Source organism: Cupressus sempervirens, chromosome 7 (assembly GCF_028749045.1).
Source record: "Cupressus sempervirens isolate cs-2001-9-10 chromosome 7, ASM2874904v1, whole genome shotgun sequence".
NCBI classification, from domain to species: Eukaryota; Viridiplantae; Streptophyta; class Pinopsida; order Cupressales; family Cupressaceae; genus Cupressus; species Cupressus sempervirens.
This window is the reverse complement of record NC_143124.1, coordinates 571,757,067-571,775,820: the sequence shown is the minus strand read 5'-3', so window position 1 is coordinate 571,775,820 and position 18,754 is coordinate 571,757,067. Positions and strand designations below refer to the sequence as shown.

The 18,754-nt window shown below is 34.7% G+C and overlaps 1 protein-coding gene across 4 annotated transcripts in view; it reads right to left on the bottom strand.

Annotated features, from left to right (window-relative positions):
- Positions 1–17,918, bottom strand: part of LOC149548037 (uncharacterized) — a 284,910-nt gene extending 266,992 nt beyond the window's left edge. The window contains exons 1-2 of one of the 4 annotated variants that reach the window (XM_089792058.1): positions 17,399–17,918; positions 17,185–17,313 (exon numbers count right to left, since the gene is read on the bottom strand). In XM_089792058.1, the coding sequence (XP_089648184.1) occupies positions 17,185–17,313; positions 17,399–17,506 (237 nt within the window). In that variant the 5' untranslated portion in view covers positions 17,507–17,918. The remainder of the gene's footprint in view (positions 1–17,184; positions 17,314–17,398) is intronic. The other 3 variants (XM_089792059.1, XM_089792061.1, XM_089792060.1) reach the window with 3 other exon arrangements.
- Positions 17,919–18,754: the final 836 nt, after the last annotated feature.

The following is an 18,754-nucleotide window of genomic DNA, read 5'->3' as shown; positions in this document are numbered from 1 at the left end:
TATATTATCACTGTAAGTTTGTTGCAGACGTCTTTTATCTACATCAACTTTGAGATATTTAGGTCTCTGATCATAGATTTTACTATACAGAGAAATCCTAAGTATATGCTATGGTTCAAATCTTCCACACAACCACTTGGTAATTGTCTCTAGGTTGGACTTCTATATCTTCCCATATCCAATATCTTTGCAAATAGGATATATTTTTTACATGTAATAACAAATTATAATGCATTTTACTGTCATTGTTCCCTCTATATTAAAATGCAAGCATGATTCTTCAGACAACAACAACAAACTTTTTTCTTCCAGTGATAGATTGGCTTCAGCCTTCAAATATGTCTAACACCCAAGCAACTTTGATTGGAATGGATTTCTTGCTTCTGATGTACCAGACAAGTGTAAATCTGCAAATTTCTTAATTCTGTATGGGTCTGCAGACCTCCATAAAACAATGGCTATTTAAGAGATGATTTTGATTTATGCCACAGCAATATGAACAACAATTTTCTAACATGCTCCTTGTAGGTTTTGAACATGAACAACTTCCTCTTCAAGATTTACACAACTTGTGATGAGTTTGCATTTACACATACATACATTAAGATTCTCCTTTTGTATTGTATCTAGAAATTTAAAATTCTGCAAATTTTCAGGTTCCATTAGTGGCTCAATCTAGGGATGTATGCTCCTTGCAGGCATAAATGAGATTCCAACTATCTCTGGAAGAGCAGACCGAGCATTCATGCTTAGCATAATGCAAGGTGAAATTATGTGGCCCCAGGCCGTCACCCCCCCCCCCCTTAAAAATAAAAAAAAAAGAACATTGCTTCTTTCCTCTAGCAAACACCTGATTCTGATCATGTAATACCTTCTTTCTTCTAATTATGATATGCTTTGCTTTTATCATTTCAGTTTGCTGCCCAAACATCAAACTTGTAGTAGCTGCACCATCCTCATGAAGAATGGTCATTGGCTCCATTTCATTAATGAAGTCTTTGGTATCCATCTTACATGCCTTTGAGAGACCATGAGGTGCAATGTAGTCTTTGCTGAATAGAAGACCCCCATAGTCATGTATTTGATCAATTGCACAAACATCTTCTAGAATGCCCTTCTCTACACAATCTGCCCCATCACCATGCTCAAGAAATTGTTTCTCCTTATAAACAAGTTTTGAAAATAACTCAAATTTAGGAACTTCTTTTTGATCAGCTAGGAAACATGGAAAATTTTTACAACTATTCTTCACTCTATCTTCCTTATCATGCTTGGCTAATTTTATTTCATCTTCACGTTTGATACAATTGCTGCTCATGGGATGACCTAAAAGATATCTCATCTTTTGAATGCACAACTAAGTTTTATCAACTTCAAAATTGAGCCTGTTATCTTCATCATTTTGCTGATGGATTTGATTGCATTGGAAGTCTTCTTCAAACAATGGATTTGAGAACATAGTGAACTCAAACAATTCTTCATCTGCTTCATCATCAAACAAGGGATTTAGGTACATAGAGGATTTAGGCATATCTTCATGGGAACTTTCATCTGGATCATCAGATGTTTCATCAACAAGGCTAATATCTTCATAATCACCTGAAACTTCCCCATGTTCATATACTGTATGCAGTTCTACTTCATCCTCACTATATGATTCCTGTGAATTACTACCTCATTCCAATACCTCTTGAGAATGCATTGATCCATCACCTTGCTCACCATGGTGAATTGAGAAAAAATTTGGACCATTTCTTTCAACATGTTTTTGATACTCCATATCTAACAAGGCTGAAATCTCTTCCACACTAAGAGAATCCTCTTCCTCATTTTTAAATTCACTGTCATCTATAGGCATATAAGTATCATCATGGGCTGATTCTCCTTCAGAATCTTCAAAATTTTCATCTCCATTTAAATCTGAAACTTCACTTGACTCATTTGTTACTTCAATCTCGCATTCATTTTCCTCTGCAACTAGTTCATTATCCATAAGTTTGAGAAAGATAAGAAACTAATGATCATATAAGAGGCTTAATTTTTGCATCCTATGGAGAAGATCAGATGATGAGGTCTATATTCTGAAGGTATTTCTTGATAGGCGTTAAACATCCTTATAAAGAATTGTGTTGCAGATTCATTTTCTTTCTTTTCTAAGTTCCAAAATGAATCCAAAGGAAATATATAACTTGAACTTTCATCCATTATTTGAAAGAGAAGCTTCAAATCCGAGTCATCTAGTGAGATTCCCAATTCACGAAACTTCCTTATCAATTCCTTGTGTGAAGGCATGATGTCTGAAGGTACTTCCCAAAATATATCCACCATCCTTATAAATAAGTGTGTCGATGTCTCACCTTCATATCTTTTCAAATTAAAAAATGCATCTAAGGGGTGTATGTCTACTTCCACCATGGTGTAACATAGATCTGCTTCCTAATCATAGTACATATTCTCCATAGTACACGATCAAATCACTTCCTTCTAGGTCTTCTCCCTCAGCAGAGTTACCAACTGAAATTTTATTGAATAGAGTCGCCACCTCTTTCGAGGAATGTATTGATCTTCCAAGGTCTTACTTCCAGCAAAGTACACTTCCAATCAAACTAATACAACAACTTTTTGATTCTGGTCTGCAAAATCTGAAACTCTGGGTAACTGCACAACTCTTGTTGCGAGCAACTCTCCCTCGTAGAGTCACCAATCTGTTGGTGGACTCAGATGGGGTGAGTAAGAGTTCTCAAAATCTTCTATAAATCAAAGTAGGTAAACTTCCAAAATATCTAATGTATAGTTCCCCAATAGAGTCGCTAATATGTTGGTTCCCAAAACCGCAAATTGGAAAACCAAGAGCCTGCTACTTCTCCGATAGGATTCCGCAATCAGTTCTGGCCAACAAACGGGACTACTTCTTGATTCCCCTATACTTTAGGCTCCGCTACACCCAAGCGGGTGAACCTTCCCCTCAAATGCTGACTATCTGGTTCAAGGCTTTTCTATAGCGAATTTAAACTTCTAGAGTTCTTCAACTAGCAAGGTCCTTGAACTCAATCAAAATAGGATTGAATATTTAGTTTTGAATTGTATGATATTTGTAAATAAGTGATTTGATGCTTGTAGGAAGCAAGTTATAGATTTTCTAATTTCAATAATAAAACGACCAGTGCCTCTACTCATCCGGCCAATAAAGTCAACTTCAATGAATTTTCACGTACAACTTTATAATGTTCTTAAGCACTTGAACTGTCAACAATTAAATAATCAAGATGCAACAAATCAAATATATATGCAATCTTAAATTAGTCCAGATTGAACTTTAACTCCTCTGGTAGGGAGACAAACTAGACACAGATGCAAAAACAATTAAATATTTCACACTATCTATGATGATCGAATTTAAATGCTAAATGACCATGTCCACTTATCTAACATTTAAATTGTATATAGAATTTCAAAAATAATTACAAAGGACGATTAATCTGCAGTTTAAATCTCCATGCCTTTATTAATAAACAAAAGACATTTTATTTTATTATAAAAAATAAAATAATAGAATTTATATTACAAAGTCATAATGTTGCTCCTTATCCCTCCATACAATAATAAATATAAAATACTTTCTCCTGAATATGAATCTGAGTGTTTTTGAATCTGTCTTTTACAAATAGCATACCCCTTATTTATATTTTAGATATAAGGGAGACGTGACTTTTCAAGTGAAAAGTCATTTTATTTGGAAAAACTTAATCAACCTCTTCAGATTTATTTTGAAATTGCAAGCACATAACCAAATTTTAATTTGTAAGATTATTAACCTTCATTATATTGTAAAATGCATCGGACCCCTTTATAATTGCACCCCAAGCCCTTTTAAATATTTATGGTATCTCGATAAACTATAGCTGGAGATTAATCTGCCGCTTAATCACTTTGGCTTCTTGTGTTATATGTGTGATTCTCCCTTTGGTCGTATAGTCTGCAATTCTAGCACTTGCAACTTCCGAAGAAAATTGGGTGCAGAAGGTATCGCATGTGTATGGAAGGCACTATTGAAATCACATCACCATGAAAATAATATTCCAAACTTTGAAAAGTTTCTGTCCATATAGGATGTCAATAGTTGTTCCTGCATGATTAACATCTGGTATTGATATCATATCGGGCTTCACATAATTCACAGCTTCTCCATTATCATGAAGTTCAACCTCCAAATTTCTCAGGAATAATGACATTTAGTGTTGTAAAAACTCTATACGGTACCAGGTATATGATCTCTGACAGTACATTATTTGCTAATCTCTGACAGTACATTATTTGCTATTGGACAATCTTCATCTCAGTCTCTTCAAGATGAAACTCCATAAATTCTCATGTGTGTGAACTGTAACATGCACTTGATGGCATAATTGCCCTATCTAGTATCTTTTTTCAACAATGCCTTTTCCTTTTATATTGTTAGGTCCTTCCAAAACGTATCAAGCTGGATACAAATAATCATTGCATAAGCATATGTGTTCATTACTGTTGTTTTACTCACGCAAGTGCACTTGTCATCATATGGAGGAGGATATATTATCACCGTAAGTTTGTTGCAGACGTCTTTTATATGCGTGAACTTTTGAGATATTTAGGTCTCTGATCATAGATATTAATATACAGAGAAATCCTGAGAATATGCTATGGTTCAAATATTCCGCACAACCACTTGGTAATTGTCTCCAGGTTGGACTTCTGTATCTTCCCATATCCAATATCTTTGCAAATAGGAAATATTTTTTACACGTAATAGCAAATTACAATGCATTTTACTGTCACTGTTCCCTCTATATTAAAATGCAAGCATGATTCTTCAGACAGCAACAACAAACTTTTTTCTTCCGGTGATAGATTGGCTTCAGCCTTCAAATATGTCTAACACCCAAGCAACTTTGAGTGGAATGGATTTCTTGCTTCTAATGTACCAGACAAGTGTAAATCTGCAAATTTCTTAATTCTGTATGGATCTGCATACCTCCATAAAACAGTGGGCACTTAAGAGATGACTTTGATTTATTCCACAGCAATATGAACAACAATCTTCTACCATGCTCCCTGTAGGTTTTGAACATGAACAGCTAGCTCTTCAAGATTTACACAACTTGTGATGAGTTTGCATTTACACATACATACATAAAGATTCTCCTTTAGTATTGTATGTAGAAATTTAAAATTCTGCAAATTTTAAGGTTCCATCAGGTAGAAATGTCAAAGCAGGTAAAACAATGGTTGAAATATTTTTCACATACTATTTTTTGCTATAAAACCATGCATTTTCTCTTTCAAGACATTAATTTTTAATTTAATACATTTTGTTATTGAATTTTACAAAAAAAAAAAGTTTCTTTAAGAAATTTGAACTTTTTTCTTTCTAAGTTGGCGAATTTTCCCCAAATTTTTGCGGAGTTTAAAATTTTGGGCTTGCCGAGTACTCTATGAGTCCGAATCTAAAAACTATGCTATCAACGATTAGTTGAAGTACCTCCTTCATTGTGTTGTCTTGACAAGACTCTTGAGGTGTTAAGATTCTTGTGATCTACATCAAACAAAGATCCGGTGTACCTCCATTGTGTTGACAAGATTCTTGAGGTGTTAAGATTCTTGTGATCTACATCAAACAAAGATAAATAGATAGATGATTTTTAACATTCATGAGGCTAAACATAGCCTATGGTGCAGTCTTCCAACTAAACCAACTTTAACAATTCTGTTCTTTTCTGTGTGCAGGTTGATGATGAGCCCACCTAACCTCTCAATGTTCTCCTCGCTGAATAAGTTGTGCCAAGAGCTGTCATATATAATATCTGCAAATTTGAACCTGATATCCTTGTATGCCTCACATTCTAACACAAAGTATTGCTCAGTTTCTAAAAGCGTGCAAACTCTTTTGGCCTCTTCCATCGCCCATTTAAACATCGCAGTTGATGAGAATTGATTCTGAGTTGTACAATAAGACTTTTACCTCTCCAAGAACTGTTGGCCCCAATGTATGCCTTTTGGAGCTGATCACATTTGGGGTTGAACTTGCTGATAGGTTTTTTTTCTTTCCAAGTCCGTTTCCCCGATTTCTCTTATAGAATTTCTCTATAACAAAGCTCTTTATTTCTTTATTGTTTGCTGGACACATGCTGAAACGAATATTCCATTCGCTCATCCACTTGATGTTTTGTTGCATCCGTGTCTTTTGACGTTTGCGCAAAATATCATTAAAGACCACGCAAAATATCATTAAAGACCACTTTGGGCCATCTACCTTCACACATTTTTTCAGTTCTTTTTAGATAGCTAATGAGGCGAACCATAGCAATTGCCTTGATAGGTGCAACCCCAACTTAACATAATATCATATGAAAGAGTGTTTTTTATTTTAAACTTGTTTATGATCCAACGCTTTTGGATCCCTCAATGTGTTTCCATTGTAAGGCTGAAGTGTTGCTGTCCCTTGTGTTGTTTCCACTGCATCTGCCTTGATCTATGGGTAGGGAAGATGAGAGATTGTGTTATTCTTTCTCAAACAAATATATCAAGGCATTGAGTGAAAAATTTAGGATGACAAATTGCAAAACAATTGTAACAAACATGAGACCTCAACAGATATGACACTCCAAAAAAATAAACAAATCTCTCTACACAATTCATAAGGAATCTCATTTATCTTACACATAACTAACCAGTTCTAAAATATTCTCACAACTGGGATGCTGATTTGGCAAGATCTCGTATGGGTTGAAAGTTGACAAGTTATGGTTTCAACATGGGCTCAAGAGCTCCCATGCTAATTGAAAGTCGAGAACAAGGTATGGTTTCAACATGAGCAGAAGGGAAAGTTCCAAGGCAAGTAAGAAACAAATGACAGTGACCATTTCTTCCACTAAGGCAGCAGAAGCAGAAGGAGACATTTGTATATCAATTCGAATTCATAAATCTTGGGGGTATTGTTGACAATATTTTGTCCTTGATGCAAATCTTTGAAAGGTGGCAATGTAATGGTTTTGAAAAGTCTTTGGTACCTTGTAATATTCACGTGAAACGACTCATCAATATTTTCATTATTAAATGTCTTGACTATATTTTGTTCCACTTTCATACTGGCTATGTAAAACGGGGACAGCACATTTGATGCACCGTACCAACAGTACCACTTGTCAGTTTTGTATGGCCGGATCTAAAGCTTTGTGTAATATGGTTGAGGGATTAAAACAAAAGCCAAGAAACCAATCGAAATTGTTCTTCATTTCTTTCAAGCCCTAAGGCTGCTGCCATGAGAGTCTTTCTGAGTTTCAATGACAGATGTACTTGCAATATCTCATTATGGGTTTTTAGTCTGTTGGAAAGCATGATCTGCTGATCCATTTGATACCATTTTTTGGACCCCATGGTTAAGTTATTTTAAAGATATTTTTATGTTACTTGCAGAAACAGATTTTGGGTTAACGCAATATTTTTGTGGTGATGCTAATACACAACCCTTATTTCCTTTGTATGTTGCGATATCTGGAGTTTAAATGGAGGACTTTCAAAAGCTTGAAAGAAAAAAGCCATAAAATCTCATGACCTCATTTTTCAGAATAATGCAAGGGTATTATTAAAGAGTAAAAGTTCTTTTTCATTGTATGAAACAGGATGATCAGGTATGCTTTCTGATTTATTCTATCTACTCAAAAAGATCAAGTATGAAGAAAGTTTTACAAAGAAGAACATTTGTTTATTTTCCTCATGCTAACTGGAAGTTATTCACTGTATGCTTTCTTTCATCTATCTTCAAGCAAGGAAGTGTCTTTGAGAAACATTCATATCTGTTATCGTAACATCTTAGTGAACTTCAAGGGTTTGAAATTCATGGTTAAGGAGTTTTAAAACAGTTTCTCCATTAACGGTTATGGATTTATTTTGAATACTGTTGTGTATATTTTATTGTTTTTTAAGATGATTTTAAAAGGAAGAATCAGTTAAAGTTAAAGTTTTGTGTAACAAGTTTTTGGTTGAGGCATTCATCGGCAAACTATGAGAAATTGTGTTTCTAGAAGGTTTTCTTTAACAGAAAACTACTCTCCTAAGAGGAAGAATGTACTTGCTGGTCTTTACAAGGACATAAGTCTCCCTTATAGAGGATGGATTTGTTTGACAGCTGATAATTGGTTTACTTCAGACATATTGTTTACTTGCCATTACAAACCTAATGAGAGGTTTCTTTTGAAAAACAGTTCTCAGAACTGTCAAAACCATATTGTAAGTGTAAACAATTTTTTGTAGTATCCTCGTGTATAAAACAGTATGAAGGTGTAAATGAATGCATTGAAAAACACACAGTTGTGTATGTGAAGAATACTTGATGGCATTGAAAGAAAAGATCATTTAGATTGTTTACATGTATAGGTGTGTGTATTGTACAACATATAGTTATATGTGTATTCAGTTTGATGAATAAACATTGATAAGGAGAAGAAAGGGTTGTAGCCATAAGCTATTAAAGCTGCAGATGTAAAGAAGAGTTGAAACTCAATAAAATTATAGGTTCCAACGGAGTGGTTTTTCTCCCTATGACGAAACCGAAAGGCTTTTGAGGGCTTCCCACTCAGCACAAAACTTGTGTCTCTCTTTTGTGAGTTGTATTCATTTACTTTTATATCTTGCATTCCATTCTTTGTGATCATTTAATAGTGGATGAATGTTATATATGCTTTTCAATTCTGGTTTAAAGGATATATAAAGTTTAAAAAATCTTCCTGTTCTGATTCACCCCCCCTCAAAACAACATCTACTTCCAACAAGTGGTATAAGAGCTAGGGTCCCTTCCTAGGTCTGCCTATAAGAATTTTTCCAAACATTTGGAAACACAAATGACACAAGCTAAAGGTGCCTCTCTTAACTGGGCTCCATTATTTGATGGTAATGATTATGTTTTTTGGAAGGTTATGATGGAAGCCTTCATACCCAATTTGGATGTCAAAATGTGGGACGTAGTTATTTCCAAATATATTGTTCCAAAAACAATACCCACTCATCCAAATGATAAGCTCACATATGAACTAGATAAAAAGGCTATATATGCTCTTCCATGTGGTCTTACTAAAGATGTATTTACTAAAGTAGTATACTGTTAGTATGCGAATGACATTTGGCTTAAATTAGAGACTATCCATCAAGGAGATGAGAAGGTCAAAGGGTCAAAATTGTTGACTCTAAAAACACAGTTTGATAACCTAAAAATGAGTGACGATGAAAACATAGCAGCCTATTTCTTGAGAATTGATGAGGTAGTTAATGCAAGAAGAGGTTTAAGAGAACAGGTTGAAGAACGTGACATAGTTTCAAAAATGATAAGGTCTAATTTACCTAAATTTGAATCAAAAATCTCTACCTTGGAAGAAAAGAAAAACTTCTCTAAAATGACTCTACATCAGTTGCAAGGAACCTTAACTGCCTACAAAATTAGAATCAGCAATCAAGTTGGTTCTACATCAAAAGAGACAGCCTTTAAGGCTGAGAAATTAGAAGAGAGTGATTCAGATTTAACAGATGCTTTAGAAGCTTTATTGGTTAGAAAAATGAAAAAGAAATATCAAGGAAAACCAAAATGCTTCAGTTGTGGTCAATTGGGAAATTTTGCTGCAAAGTGTCCCTATGCTGATCAAGATGATAATGATGAGAAAACTTAAAAGTTTTTCAAAAAGAAACCTTGGAATCAAAATAAAAGATTCAAGAATTTTAAAAAGAAGAGTCTCATGTCAAAAGAAGACTAGAATGAATAATCAAGTGATCCAGATGAGGAAGGAGAAAGATTGTTAACGGCCGAAATAATAAATGTTCCTAAATCAGAATCTTCATCTGATTCTGATGAAGAAGTTGATCTTAAAGAAGAACTTCTTCACTCTTTACAAGAACTAAAGAGATTAAAGAAATTAATCTCAAGCCATGAAACAGAAGATAAAATTGCAGGCTGAACTAGAAAAAGCAAATCAGCTTATTCAAAATCAAAGATTATTACTTGATGAAAAAGAAAAAGAACTGGTTTTATTACAAAAGCAACTTGAACAATCTGATTCAAGTGTAAAAGCAGTTGAAAAGGTAAAGTCTTTAAAACACCCTTTAAAGGTTATGTTTCAATTGTAATTTTTTTGGTCATAAGGCATATCAGTGTAAAATGGGCAGAAAAGATTATGGGCTTAAGAAAATAATCAGATGTTTTAAGTGTTTTCATTATGGGCACTTTGCTAATCAATGCAAATAGAATTTAAAGTCTAGACAGGTATGGAAACCTATTGTCAAGAATATCGAAAAGTCTCTAATTGTTGAAACAACCTTATTTGCTCATAAACCGGCAACTTGAGTTTTGGACAGCAGTTGCTCACATGATATGACTGGTTGTAAAAACAAGTTTAAAACCCTAGAAGACTTTAATGGAGGGTTTGTTTGATTTGGTGATAATTCAAGTACATATATCACAAGTTGTGGCTCAATAATTCTAAACAAAGATACACCTATTCATGATGTATATTTTGTAGAAGGTTTGAAACATAATCTTCTAAGTGTAAGTCAAATTTGTGACAATGGATATTCAATTTCTTTTTATGCTAAAGGATAATCGATCAAAAATGAAAAGAATAAAGTCGTTGCTAGTGGTTTGAGAATAGGAGGAAATCTTTATAATATGATTGACTCTACAGTTCAAGAATAATCATTAATTAATACTTGTCTTATGAGTCAAGTTGAAGAAAACTAGTTTTGGCATAAAAGATTGGGACATCTAAATTTTGACAATCTTGCTAGGATCAGCAAGAACAATAAAGTTAGAGGATTACCTCTAATCAGTAATACCGTTAATGTTTGTGAAGAATGTGTAAAAGAAAAACAAACAAGAACATCTCTCAAAACCAAAGAATACTTATCAAATAGACCACTACAGCTTGTGCATAAAGATCTATGTGGTCCAACTAATATTCCATCCTTGAATGGTGAAAAACACTTCATGCTATTTGTAAATGATTATTCAAGAATGGTTTGAGTAGCTTTTTTGAAACACAAATCTGAAGCCTTTGAACGCTTTAAAATATTTAGAATAATAGTGGAAAGGGAAACTGATCTAAAGTTAAAATGCTTAAGGTCAAATAGAGGTGGAGAATTCACCTCCCAAGAATTATTGACTGAGTATTGTGAAAAACGTGGTATCAAAAGGCAGTATTCAACTGCTCGTACACCACAACAAAATGATATTGTGGAAAGGAAAAATAGAACTATTACAGATATGGCTAGAACAATGTTGAATGAAGCAAAATTACCTGATAAATTTTGGAAAGAAGTTGTTCATACAACTGTATATATTTTAAACAGGGCTCAAATAAGAGTAAGGACTGCTTATACTCCTTACGAATTATGGAATGGTAAAACAGCAAATGTCAAGAACTTTAAAAATTTTGGCAGTAAATGTTTTATTAAAAAGGATAATGATTCTTTAGAAAGCTTTAATTCAAGATCTAATGAAGGTATCCTTCTAGGATACTCTACACATAATAAAGCTTTCAAATGCTATAATAAAAGGCTGAATAAAATCATAGAAGCTATAAATGTGGTTTTTGATGAAAGCTCCATGTTAATCAGCAATGACGAAAAGGATATTGAAGAAGTTTCTTTTCAAAGAATAGATAAGATAAGGTAATGATATTAATGTTTGACAAAAGACAAACAAACAAAGGGTCCATGGGACTGAAAGATACATTAGGGAAGAAGAGAAACCCAGCGGAAGCACCAAACGGTGTCTAAGAAAGAGCGAGCAACAAAGAAAAGAAAGGAAACAAGAACCATCAAACGAGAGAAGGACTGAATATCCTTTCTCAGCACAAAGAAATCCATCACCAAAGGATAAGACCAAGGATCCGAGCCCGACTCCGGGTAGCACTGGGGGTAGGATGTCGCTGCTTGATGAATCTGCAACGAGGTCTAACAGATTTGGTATGTCCCGAGGCAAGTGTATCTAGCGGCAGCTTTATGCCACTGGAGGGTGACATGGGCGGAAAGAAGGCAGTGATGAGCTGATCCAAGGCCTGACTCTGAGGAAACATGAGTTGTAAGTATGGTCACCGAACTACGAAGTCTCGCGGAGGTAGAGGAATAAGCAGCGCTGGACGGGGTAATGAAAGAAGGCCGAAAAAGATCTGCAATCTCTGAATAAGTAGTGGAACCTACCTCTAATCTCATGATAGATGCGGCATCTAAAGATGAAATGGATCTCAGTCTCAATCTCTGATAATCAAAAATTAGATGATGTTGATTCAAAAAATCCGATAGAAAATATATTTAATAATCAAAAATTAGATGATGTTGATTCAGAAACACCTAATTCAAATTGTTCTACTCCTAAAGTAACTAATACTGATATGAAAATGACTAAAACTCCTTCCAGAATCCTTGCAAAAAGGCATCCTGAGTCTCAACTCATTGGAGACAAAAAGGGAGGAATCTTGACTAGAAGAAAAGCCAAAAATGATGAACATGCTCATATTGCAGAGCATTTCTGCTTAATATCAGATTTTGAACCAAAAATCGAAACTGAAGCACTTACAGATTCTTGCTGGTTGAATGGTATGCAAGATGAAATTAATCAGTTTGAGAAAAATAAAACGTGGGAACTTGTTCCCAAACCTGATGACAAGAATGTCATAGGTGGAAAATGGGTGTTTTGAAATAAATTGAATGAAAATGGCAAGGTTGTAAGGAACAAAGCTAGATTTGTATGTAAGGGTTATGCTCAACAAGAAGGTATTGATTTCTGTAAAACTTTTGCACCAGTTGCAAGAATGGAATCTAATAGAATCTTTTTTGCGTATGCTAGTTATAAAAGTTTACTGTTTATCAAATGGATGTCAAAAGAACATTCTTGAATGGCTATCTTGAAGAGGAAGTCTATATGGAACAGCCAGAAGGTTTTGAATCTTCTGATAAACCAGATTATGTGTATCGTTTTAAAAAGGCACTATATTAGTATTCCAGGCTGTATAAACATCTTACTGCAAATTGTTTCACTCGTGGTAGTGCAGACAGCACTTTATATACTGAAGTTTTCAATGATGATATTTTAGCAGTGGAACTTTATGTGGATGTATCATATTTGGATCCACAAATGATAATTTGTCAAAACGGTTCTCTTTTATTATAGAATCTGAATTTGAAATGTCACTTTTGAGTGAACTTACCTTCTTCCTTGGACTGTAAGTATCACAGCTTGAACATGGTTTATTCTTGTCTCAAACAAAATATGCTAAGGAAATGTTGAAGAAATTTAAAATGACTGATTGCAAACCAGTCAGCACACCAATGGAAACTAGTTGCAAACTGGTTAAACAAGATGACTCACCTTCAGTCAATCAAACATCATACAGATCCGTGATTGGCAGTTTGCCATATCTCACAGCTTCTAAACCTGGTATAATGCAAGCAGTGTGTATGGTCTCTAGATTTCAATCTGCTCCAAAACAATCTCACCTTAATGCAGTTAATCAAACATTTAAATATATTCAAGGTACTCTTGATTTTGACCTGTGGTATCCACATACTGATGATTTTACTCTACTTGGTTATACAGATGCAAATTAGGGTGAATCTGAGGATAAAAAGAGCACTAGTGGTATTGCATTCTTTATAGGTGATTGGTTAGTAGCATGGCATAGTAAAAAACATGAATGTGTTACTCTATCTACATGTGAATCTAAGTTTGTTGCTGCTACAGCATGTGGTACACAGCTAATCTGAATGGATTATCAACTGTCTGATTTAGGCATTCAAGTTCCAAAACCAATTACAATTTTGTGTGATAATATGAGTGCTATACAGCTGAGCAAGAATCCAGTCCTACATTCTAGAACTAAACATGTTGCTGTGAAACTTCACTTTCTTCGATATAAAGTCATTGATAATGAATTTCAGTTTGTATATGTTCCTACTCAATGGCAAGTTGTGAATATTTTTACCAAACCTTTGCCTCGTGACAGTTTGAACAATTCCGAGCACAGTTGGGAGTTATCTCTCAATCTCTCTTGCAATAATTCTTTCAAACTGGGGGAGTCTGTTATAGGTTTCTGCTCCTATACAAAGACCTCTATACTGTATAAAAGCAGTATTGACAGTGCATCTTGTATTTAACGGTACTTTTATGTGAGTCCTTGATGCAAAATTGGGGGAGAAGTTTGTTCCGCAGTGAGATAGCTTGATCAGTTTGAATTGCACAGTTTGATCAGTTTGTGAGTACAAGACGTACAGGTATACAGTTTTGACAGTGATCAGCATGACAGGGTTGTGACAGGTACAGGTATACAGTTTTGACAGTGATCAACATGACAGGGTTGTGATAGGTACAAGTATACAGTTTTGACTGATCTTCATGGCATAATTTTTGTTCTGCTTTATATATCACATAAATTTTAGGTGTGCATGAATGGTTTTTATATAGGCAAATATGTATATATCTTCTTGTATGTATATACTTATTTGTATATATGACTGTGATTCATTTGCATTTATACAATCTATGATGTATGAAGTTGAACAAAATTTTGCCTCAAGGACAAATGGGGGAGTTTGTTGACAATGTTTTGTCCTTGATGCAAATATTTGAAAGGTGGCAATATAATGGTTTTGAAAAGTCTTTGGTACCTAGTAATGTTTTCATTATTAAATGTCTTGAATATATTTTGTTCCACTTTCATACTGGCTATGTAAAATGGGGACAGCACAAAACAACAGTGACACTTGTCAGTTTTGTATGGCCGGATCTAAAGCTTTTTGTAATATGGTGGAGGGATTAAAACAAAAGCCAGGAAACCTATCGAAATTGTTCTTCATTTCTTTCAAGCCCTAAGGCTTCCGCCATGAGAGTCTTTCTGAGTTTCAAAGACAGATGTTCTTGCAATATCTCATTCTGGGTTTTTAGCATGTTGGAAAGCATGATCTGCCGATCCATTTGATAGCATTTTTTGGACCCCATGGTTAAGGTATTTTAAAGATATTTAATATTTTTTGTTGTGATACTAATACACAACCCTTATTTCCTTTGTATGTTGCGATATCTGGACTTTAAATGGAGGACTTTCAAAAGCTTGAAGGAAAAAAGCCGTAAAATCTCATGGCCTCATTTTTCAGAATAATACAAGGGTATAGTTAAAGAGTATAAGTTCTTTTTCATTGTATGAAATAGGATGATCAGGTATGCTTTCTCAGGTTTGGAAAGTTCATCTCAAAATCTGATTTATTCTATCTACTCAAAAATATGAAGTATGAGGAAAGTTCTACAGAGAAGAACATTTGTTTGTTTTCCTCATACTAAATGGAAGATATTCACTGTATGCTTTCTTTCATCTATCTTCAAGCAAGGAAGAGTCTTTGAGAAACATTCATCTGTTATCGTAACAGCTTAGTGGACTTCAAGGGTTTGAAATTCATTGTTAAGGAGTTTTATAACAGTTTCTCTGTTAACGGTTATGGATTTATTTTGAATACTGTTGTGTATATTTTATTGTTTTTTAAGATGATTTTAAAAGGAAGAATCAGTTAAAGTTAAAGTTTTGTGTAACAAATTTTTGGTTGAGGCATTCATCGGCAAACTATGAGAAATTGTGTTTCCAAAGGTTTTCTTTAACAGAAAACTACTCTCTTGAGAGGAGGAACGTACTTGCAGGTCTTCATAAGGACTTAAGTCAAATTTATAGAGGATGGATTTGTTTGACAGTTGTGAATTGGTTTACTTCAGACAGATTGTTCACTTGCCATTTAATTCCTAATGAGAGGTTTCTTTTGAAAAACAGTTCTCAGAACTGTCAAAACCATATTGTTAAGTGTAAACGATTTTTTGTAGTGTCCTCATGTATAAAACAGTATGAAGGTATATAAAAGAATACATTGAAAAACACACAGCGTACTGTTGTGTATGTGAAGAATACTTTAAGGCATTGAAAGAAAAGATCATTTAGATTGTTTACATGTATAGGTGCGTGTAATTTTAAAAGATACCGTTATGTGTGTATTCAATTTGTTGAATAAACATTGATAAGGAGAAGAAAGGGTTGTAGCCCTGAGCAGTTGTAGCTGCAGACGTAAAGAAGAGTTGAAACTCAATAAAATTACAAGTTCCAACAGAGTGGTTTTTCTACCTTGATGAAACCGAAGGGCTTTTGAGGGTTTCCCACTCAGAACAAAACTCGTGTCTCTCTTTTCTGAGTTGTATTCATTTGCTCGGATATCTTGCATTCCATTCTTTGTGATCATTTAATTGTGGATGAATGTTATACATGCTTTTCAATTCTGGTTAAAAGGTTTAAAGTTTAAAATATCTTCCTGTTTTGATTCACCCCCCCATCTCAGAACAGCATCTACTTCCAACAGGTATCTCTTCCACGGAATCCACAACAATAAATAGAGGGTTTTAAAGATGGTGAAGAACCTTGTTATCCATAACTATAAGCAATTCAAACGCATTAAGGTTCAGTGACACCTGATGAAAGATAGAGTTGCCAATCCATGAAATAATGATGAATTTCACTTCCAATTGGGATAAACTTGAGTGGATAGATCACAAATTCATTGTGTCAGAAAAAATTGTATAGTAACAGACTGAACTTTTTTCAACTAACAATACATACAAATTAGATATTAAGAAGGGTGCTAAATTATTACAACTTCTAATAAAATATTGTTGCCAATTAAGGAGTGGACGGCTGGTTATGCTTACTAAACCTAAACCTTTTTATGAAGTGCTCTATATGTTACCAGGTAACCAGTATACAAACTGAGTGTTTCCGATGTAACTATTGAATATCTGTTTTTGAATTACGAAATATCATCGAGAACATTATTGCTAAAAATTACCACACCGGTACATTCAGAAACACTCTCAATCACTATCATAAGCTTTGGAAATATTATGTCACTTAACGTGCAGAGCATTCTAAAACTTAAAGAAATGCCCCAGAGTCAAAATGCTAAGCCAAGCCTGAGAAAAGCTAAGTATCATCCGCCCAAAATGGAAACGGCTGCTTAACAAGCCACAAAGTTTTAATCGTCGTGATTAAAATCAGACATCTAAGTAAATGCACAATTTCATTTCTCCGCCTGGGTGTTCTTCTCCATCAAAAACAAGCAACAAAGTCGGGTATCGCACACCTTGAGAAAAAAGCCGCCAAGGTCTGCGCAAAGAGCATAAATCTTGGTGGCTGCAATTTCATGCTGTTCCTCCCATATCCTCTCTTGAATATCCCTGTCTGGAACGAATTTCACCCGAAGCTGACAAACCTGTCAGCCAAACCCAAATTTAAAACCCAATCAAAGAAATATAATGTTTGATGCTGCTGCTACTAATACCAATACTGCGCTCCACCTTGTAGCCCGTGTACACGTTCAGTGCTCGCGCCCAAAAATGCACCGTCCGTTGCCATGGTTTAAACTTGCTAGTCAAAGTTTCCTGTAAATCCTCCGGCTTTGTCATTACTACTTTGAGCAGAATGCCGTGAAGTGCTCTGCTGTTGCTCCTGGTCCTGGAGAGACATGGATTTATTGATACTCAATTTGCAGATTATATTTGTAGTTATGTGTCCTTGAAGACGCTTCCAACTTTGCCCAAGATTTATTCCCCAATTTTACCCCATTATCTCAATCAATCGTAGGATGACAAGCGCGTCCATTCATTCCTTTCATGAGGCAAAATTATGTAGCAGCTATGTAAAATGTTTGGAGGTTACTGCGCGAGTGGAGAAACGCCATTGCATTGTCAATTTTACAGCCTTCGGCAATTAAACACAATACTCGCGCTTTTTCGACATTTGCGACCGCCATGCTTTTTTATTAGTGCATATTCTTTGCGTCATTTTTGTTTATTTTATTGTGCAAAATCTGTGTGTAAAAGGCGGGGGAAAGATTTCATTTCTTAATGTAGCAAGTTGATAAGTCATATTTTTAAATATTATTATTTGAATTTGGTTTATAATATTTTTTTGATAGGTAATGCATAAGATATATATTAGAGTTTCAAACAAACCTCCGAGTCTGATCCTTGGAGTAGAGAGAAGTCTTCTTGTATTTCAAAATTTTCCTCAAGAGAACCCCCAATGCTCACATTCGAGAGCTTATCAACAATTGTGTTTCCATCTCTAAGAATGTGAGTCACCTTTAGTTCTTCAAGTTCTTCTAGAATACACTGGATCTGCATAATATGTTTGTCAAGGTACCATGACTCTAGAGAGCCTTAAGCAATTCCATTTATCACAATCAATGAATCCCCTTCTAGATGAAGTTTCCTTACACCAAGCTTTACCCCCATCAAAACAACTTCTAGTGCGGCCAAGCATTTTGCTTGATTGTTTGTGTTGTTATAGATTCAATTTGCACAAAGTGCAAATATATTTCCTTGATCATCTCGAGCAACAGCCCTAATGCCAAAAGCCTTAGGATTTCCTTTTGACTCCCCATCAAATTTGATTTTTATCCATCCTGGTTCTGGCGGAGACCACATTGTGCAAGCATGGGTGATTTGAGAGCTATCCCTCACAAGCCCATTAACAGGCCTAAATTTGATCAAAGGTCATGCTCTCTAAATTGCTACATTAGGCTCAATAAAAGGAATTTTAGACTAATTTATGCAAGAACTTACATTTGATACAACTTCTGAAATGGATTCCTCCAATCTGGATTTGAACCGAACTAAGTTCTCAAATTTTCATTTGAAGATGTGTATGTT